The following is a 7,567-nucleotide window of genomic DNA, read 5'->3' as shown; positions in this document are numbered from 1 at the left end:
AACAACACACCCGTACTAGCTCTCACATCAGTCCATACCAAGATACCTTTTCCGTGAGAAATCAATGCACTAAAGGGATCAAGTGAAAACACACTAAATGCATTAAATCTGTAAAGCATAGTCAATAATTGCACCTGAGGCACTGGCCAATAATTGGCCACGTTAAGTTCAGATAAATTCCGTGCAGAGGTTCAGATAAATTATAATATTCATGGTTTTTCCATTACCTACAAACACAACATTCAATTCCCAGAAGAATAAAACGGGACAGAATGAAACAGGAAACGGATCCGTTTTAATTCACAATCGTACATACACATTAACAGAATTGAAAATAAGCCCGTACACGATCACAAGTTTTGATCCTCCGCAGAGACCCGCAGAAGGAAAACAACTTTGATTTACACACTTACAAAAAAACCTCTTATTCGGTGACAGACAATGATAGAGCAGCAGAATACCCAGTTAAGCGCCGAATTAGGACAGAAGCAGAAACACCACGATGCCCGTTTAGTAATCCTGAGACAGAGGAATGTGTTCCTCATGATCAATGTACAGACCTCCATAGACAAGACCTGCAAGCCCACCTCCGATGAGCGGACCCACCCAGTATACCCAGTTGTCTTTGAAGTCCCCGCTCACCACTGCAGGGCCGAAAGAGCGAGCAGGATTCATGGAGCCGCCAGAGAATGGCCCAGCCGCCAAAATGTTTGCGCCCACAATAAACCCAATTGCAATGGGTGCAACGATCCCGATGTTTCCCTTCTTGGGATCAGCAGCAGTTGCGTACACTGTGTAAACCAATGCGAAGGTGATGATGATCTCCATTACCACTCCGTCCAACGAGCTCATGCTGGCTGCCACGCTGTGGATTGGGATAGACTGCATAGAAACAGCAGCAAAGATTAGACTTTTGGGTTAGATTACACAGCAAAAACACTAAAGACTAGAATTTCCCAGGTTAGATTACACAGAAGAAACGCTAAAGATTAGATTCTTGGGATAGATTCCGCAGAAACAACACTAAAGATTAGAATTTTGGGATAGATTCCACAGATAGACTACACAAACAACGCCAAAGTTTAAACTTTTGGGGTAGGTTACACAGAAACAACACTAAAGATTGCACTTTTGGGATTGACTACACAGAAAAATCACTATAGATTAGACTTTTGGGATCGATTACTCAGAAACAACATTAAAGACTAGATTTTTGGGATCGATAGCACAGAGACAACGCTAAAGAATAAGCTTTTGGGATATTAACACACAGAAAACAATAAAGATTAGACCTTTGGGTATAGATTACACAAAAGAAACAGTAAAGATTAGATTTTTTCTTGCCTTGCCTCTCTGGTTCAAGAATCAGAACTAAGAGAAGACTTTTTTTACGCACCAGACCACCGGTGACGAACTTGAGCAGCAGGCAGGCAACAATTGCGCCTGCAAGCTGAGCGATCCAGTAGAAAATACCGCGGAGGATGGTGATCTGGCCGCCAATGGCCAGCCCGAATGTGACGGCGGGGTTTACGTGACCGCCAGAGATATTGGCCGCAATGGAGACGGTCACAAAGAGAGCAAGAGCGTGGGCCACTGCAACTCCAACCAGTCCCGCGGGGTCCAGAGCCGCATTTGACGTCAGCTTATCTGCAGTTCCAAACAAGGTCAGAAGAAGGAAAAGAAAAAAGGGGCAAAACAGAGTTCCAGAGAAGAAAAAGAGTGCACAAACCGTAAGCTATGGCGGACCCAACACCAGCGAAGACGAATAAAAGGGTGGAAATGAACTCGGCAAGATAAGCCTTGAAGGCCTTGAGGCAGAAGGCATCGTCGAACCTGCCAAAAGCAATTTCAATCGCCATTGTTCAAGCTTGGAGAAAACTTAGAAGACACAGTAGAAGCAGAATGCAACTGTTAACAAAGGGATCAAGTTACAAGCTTGCTTTATAATGAAATAGAGCGGGGCACGGGGAGCCCTGTGCTCACGTCGCTTTCATCCACGCTGGCACCGTCCAGCCAATCCGCTGTTAAGACGACAAAAGGAGAATAATATTTAATTCGATGATGGCGTTGGGACGTTATTCTAGAATTTTCCCGGCCCTTATCTGGCGCACGTTGCAGACCATACAGCTGCCGACAACTAAGCGCCACATTACCTGGGCCCCACAGTGTAGGCCCGGGCTAGACCGGGCCCACCTTGGCCATCACGGACGGGGAATCTAAGGGCTCCGGGGCGGAATATTCCTTCCTCACCACATGTTTTGTATGATGACTACTATTATTTGGTTTACCGCCGTTACCGCGAGGGTTGGTGTTGGGCGGTGTTTACGAGTTTAAAAAGAAGGCTTTGGTTTTGAGAGGGTCGGTGATAAAATATTATTAGAGTGGGACCCGCGAATGGACCGGCTGGCTTTTTAAGTGTGTTATGCGGTCTTTATCCATTTTGGTTAGGATGTTAATCTGTGTGGATGGATAGAATGGAATCATGTTGAGACAAACGGCAAAGGCTTTTTGAACATGCATTTGGCTGCTTCTTTTTTAGGTGAATCGTAATCGGGATATGATATGATACGATTGTTGTCTTCTTTTATGTAGATGAGAGTGAGACCATGTGAGCACCTTCTGCAACTCAAATAATTATGATCTACACTTTTTGTGCATATGAGGAGTTATGGATAGAGATTTGAAAAGTTAACAACAATCAACTATTGGTGTTTATTGCAATAAGTAGAGCACAATCTCCATGTTTAGGCTACTTGCATTATTGAGCACACTTAATTACATGTTGGATAAAGGTGCATATTATTTTACTCTCTATTTTATATTGTAATATGTTACAAATAGAAAGGGGAAAGGACCAAGATTTTATACATTCTAATTTTGTGCATGTAAGTCTTTAAATAGTACATCAAGTTTTCATTATTTATTTTATTTTTTAAACCCCTTCATTAATATGGAGGGGTGGGTTCAATATCTATATCTCTTAATTTCATGTATGTAGTTTTTAAATAATACTTTGAGATTTAATGAAAATTTTAATATCTGTGTATCTGAATTAAGAGTTTAAAATTATTGTTTGTGATTTTGTGTATCAATGATGCAACCTAACTAGAAAATGTTAGACCAAAACATGTGAATTGAGGCATGTATTATCGATCACCTTAACTATCATCATATGATTGGTTGTTTCTTTGTATGACTTGTAAAGAGTATAGCTACACATGTATTGGTTTCTTATATATATATATATATATATGCACTACTAGTTAGTTTAATATACTTAATTAGGGTTTAAGTGTGTGGCACCATAGCAACTATTGGTACATGCTCATCCATTAAGTCCTTTTCTCCACTCATAGCATGTGATTTAATTTATTTGGCATGCAAATTGGATTTTACTTAATATTTTCTAACCATTCACCACTCCTTATCACCTTGGCTCCTACTATTGCTTGTCTTACAATTTTTTAATGTACTTGACAAGTTGGCTCCTACACTTGCTTGTCTTACAATTTTTCAATGTACTTGACAAGTTTGTGAGGTGTAGGTTAGTCCATGAATTTCGGGGTTATTTTTTCTTCTCCAAAAGTTGTCACTTTTTAAAAGTAGTGTTGTCTTGCAAACTGATGTGTCAAGAAATTTATATTAGCAATTATAAATAGGTATTCGGAGTGTTTCTTAGGTCATTAAAAATACTTGTATGTGAGAAGTCCTATGTGCAAAGTGTGTTGCTAAAAACAATGGTGATCCAACAATAAGGACCCTATTACATAAAATTGTTATTAGCTCATACAACTGACAACCCCTATTGTGCCCTAGATATTAAGTGTGTGCTCTAAGTAACCATCTACATGATTCTTTTCTAGTTAATCTATTTTTATAAACAACTTGTAGATTTAAAAAAATAAAAAATAAAGACTAAATAGAGCTTATGAGAAGAAAAAAGATGAAAATGATAATAAAAAAATTAAATACAAGAAATGTGAACATCTACACTTTTTATCAAATAGTTGCTTCTGGATTTGATTGTCTCTCTTTATTTGCATCGACGTTTCAGATCACATTTCATGATCCATCATTAGGATGTAAGAGAGTGCTAGGAGATGTAAAAATATAAATTGCAATTTTTTTTCTTTTTTTTTGCAATTTATATTTTTACATCTCTTGGCACTCGCTTACATTTGATGATGGATAACAGAGTGTGATCCGAAACGTTGATGCAAAAAAAAGACACAATCAAATCCAGAAGCAACTACTTGATAAACTAATAAATTATGAAAAACTGATGAAATTATTCTACACTCTTATAAAATAATTAAAAAGATAAAAAATAAAAATAGATAAACATCCATATAAAAATAATCCTCTATACAATTTAAAAAAAATTTAAATCCACAAATGATTAAAAACAATCAAATCATATTTAATACATCACAACACTAAAATTTAATCATAATTTAATCAAATTAAGCTTAGTAAAACGATTTCCACAAAAGACTTTTTCTTTCCCTGGCCGCATAAAGCGGGAGCAAAATAGGCGAGGCAAAGAAAGTATTGATTGCAAAAGGACAAAGGCAGTAAATATAATGATGAGGAATTTAATAATGATTTGCATTGTTAAGGAGATGGATATATGTGATTGGAGGGAAAGGGTGGGGCTCTCTTTGTCACCACCGCCACCGACCAGACCCTCCAATAACTACAAAACTCATCTCATACTTCCTTGCCAACCTTTTTGTTTCCGGTGTTTAATGCTTTAAATACTTTTTTGGAGCATCCGCAATACTTAGAATTTATTACTTTTTAAGTGAGTATCATTACGTACGTGTCTTATAATTGTGATGATGTAAAATTTAGTTTGAATTGAAGACATTAAAGATTAGAATAAGGTCTTACGGTTTATTTTAATGAGTTGAGTTGTTTAAATTACTATTTTTTATATAAAGATTTATATTGTATGTTTTTTATTTAAAAAATACTTAAAAAGGTCACACCTAGCAAGGTCAAGTTATAAACTATTAAAAGAAATAATAAAGGTCATGAAGTGGTAACTAGTTAAAAAATTAAGAAGATGGAGATCTCAATCATATGGTTTTTTCTAAATATAAAGGATATCTTGGTCATCAAGAGCAAGCTCCTAGTAAGCGCACTTAGTTGTTGCAATCAAGAGAAATGATAAAAGCAAAGCGATCAATTTTTGTAGTATTTAGTTATCCAAAGGCACCTTGCTTACGAGGTTTAGAAGAGATTAAGGTAGTTGAGAGGATTCAAACCATCCACAAGTAGATTGATCTCTAGCTCTTCTAGGAGGGGGCTAGGAAGCATGTGATTGAGAATCGTATCAACCATTGTCATTCTAACTTCATCCACATTGATGCTCATTAGTGGGAGTGACCCCTTTTGAAGGGTTAAGTCGATGAAACTCTAGCCACCCTATACAATGCATTACCCAATCATCCAAAACTAAATGTAGATGGACCAGTTCAAGTGTAACTTCATTTGTTTTGCATCTAACTAAACAAGAGATCATTACAACAAATCGTACCATTAGAATAGAGAAAGAAGTGTATATCAACAACACAAACAAATAATAAAGTTGAATTTTGTCTTTCTAAATGTTAAAAGTAAATACTACCTTGAAAACATGCCAAAATTGGGCGAACATGGTAAGAATTCTATGCCAATCTCCTAAAATAGTCACATGCCATGAATAAGGCTTGAAACAAGAGAAATCATGAATCCAATTCCAAGTATTCTAAGCTCTAGCCAAAAGCTAGAAAAGGTGCCTTAAAGTCTCTTGTTGTCTAGAAAATGGTTAATGAGCATTGACAACACCCAAGTAAGTTATTTTGTACTAACATTTGGAGAATTTGGTAGAGAATAAACCAAGTACAATGGACAAGATCTGGCTCAAGAATAGTCAACCGAATAATTTATAATCTATATTACCAAGTGCCATTGAGTTGAATTTAAGCTTTTTAATCATCTACAAGTATGGAGAAAGACAATAATATGTTTTGCATGGTATATAATTGAGAAATGATATATCTAGATACCATTTCCAATCTTTCCACCACGGTTTGGAACTTCTTACCCCAATTGTGCCAAACTTATGAGGAGGAAAATAATAATAAGGTTTGAAGTAACTCAAAATACTAGTTATAAATCGCAGAAGTACATACTAAACAATTTGGCCTCTAGCCAAGAAAAAAAATTATTGGTAATCCTATAAAAGAGATGATAAGAAGAGTCTTAATACCTCTATAAAATAATCTAAAAGCTTCAACTTAAGGAGTGTTATGTAGATGCTAATCTAGATAAGAAATAACAAGACACCATCAAATAACATGCTAATTAAAGTATAAACTCTTGCAGATCATCATTGTCATTCTATAAAAGCTATGGCTTGATGAATTCCCAATATATTTCATATGCTTTTGATAACAAACACACCTTATTTATGGATATGTTATTTCTATAGACCCACAATTTAGTGTATTAAATAACATGCTAATTAAAGTATAAACTCTTGCAGATCATCATTGTCATTCTATAAAAGCTATGGCTTGATGAATTCCCAATATATTTCATATGCTTTTGATAACAAACACACCTTATTTATGGATATGTTATTTCTATAGACCCACAATTTAGTGTATTGCACTTGTGGGACATTCAAAATTTACATGGTTGGGGAGAAAACAATTAACAAAAACCTTCACATTAGAAAACATATTGTTAACCATTTAGAATCTCCATATGAAATTTCAAAAATTAATAGTCACATCATCTTCAAATTCTTAAAATGATTCAACAACTATAGGTGATGTAAAAAGTATAAAATTGGTTAAACAATGCTAATTTAAATGTCCCACTTTGAGCAAAAAGTTGGACACACTCTTTTGGGATCACCCCTTTTATAATAAGGAGATTATGGAAGCTAAGAACTCTTCAATTCTAATGATCATTTGGCACCTTAAAATGTAATATTGCGTCAAAACCTTCCCAACTTCATTTCCCTCAAGGACTTTGATAATCCATTTGGTGCATAAAATCATATCTTAATATTGCTTCAAAATTAAACCAAAACCAATAAAATCATGAGGGAGGTAGCAAGAATCCTAATCCACTCCATGAAATCATTTACCATATTCTAAAGAAGCCCACAAAAAATCTTGTAAGAAATTATCAAGCTTCTAATACAAGGATTTCAAAGGCACCCATTTAATTATACTCTCATATCATAACATGTATCATAAGTGGACCAAATTTTTAAGTCCATTTTTGTAACCTCCCTCTTAATTAGGCTCTTGCCATAACCACTATCATTTATGACAAGATATTATTTTGTAAATATATTTACACGTGTAAATGTCAATATAAAAAATTGCACATGACATAATGGCCAAGGCATAAAGTGGGATATCCAATTTCATAAGAACACAAAAAGTAAATAATTATTTAATAATTCACATATTAGGACTTACAAGGTGTATAACACACCTAATACCAACAAATTTATCAACTCTCATAGCCACCAAAGAAGAACAAGCTTGAACATTATAAGAAA

The 7,567-nt window shown here is 35.5% G+C and overlaps 1 protein-coding gene across 1 annotated transcript; it reads right to left on the bottom strand.

The window, feature by feature from the left end:
- Positions 1 to 273: 273 nt before the first annotated feature.
- LOC131053206 (probable aquaporin TIP-type) lies at positions 274 to 1,926 on the bottom strand. The gene is made up of 3 exons (XM_057987821.2): positions 1,730 to 1,926; positions 1,397 to 1,647; positions 274 to 882 (listed from the first exon to the last, which is right to left on the bottom strand). The coding sequence occupies exons 1-3, from the start codon at positions 1,857 to 1,859 to the stop codon at positions 511 to 513; spliced, it is 753 nt and encodes a 250-aa protein (XP_057843804.1). The 5' UTR covers positions 1,860 to 1,926; the 3' UTR covers positions 274 to 510.
- Positions 1,927 to 7,567: the final 5,641 nt, after the last annotated feature.

Source organism: Cryptomeria japonica, chromosome 6, assembly GCF_030272615.1.
Source record: "Cryptomeria japonica chromosome 6, Sugi_1.0, whole genome shotgun sequence".
NCBI lineage: Eukaryota > Viridiplantae > Streptophyta > Pinopsida > Cupressales > Cupressaceae > Cryptomeria > Cryptomeria japonica.
Note: the sequence above shows the minus strand (reverse complement) of the source record. Positions and strands in the feature narration are given on the sequence as shown.

What these genes read in the sequence shown, in the direction of transcription:
- LOC131053206 (XM_057987821.2), bottom strand. Translation starts at nt 1,859, where the DNA reads ATGGCGATTGAAATTGCTTTTGGCAGGTTCGACGATGCCTTCTGCCTC. An exon ending in TGGGTCCGCCATAGCTTACG is followed by an intron (nt 1,648 to 1,729) that starts GTTTGTGCACTC and finishes TTGGAACTGCAG; the next exon opens with ATAAGCTGACGTCAAATGCG. An exon ending in AGTTCGTCACCGGTGGTCTG is followed by an intron (nt 883 to 1,396) that starts GTGCGTAAAAAA and finishes GTTTCTATGCAG; the next exon opens with TCTATCCCAATCCACAGCGT.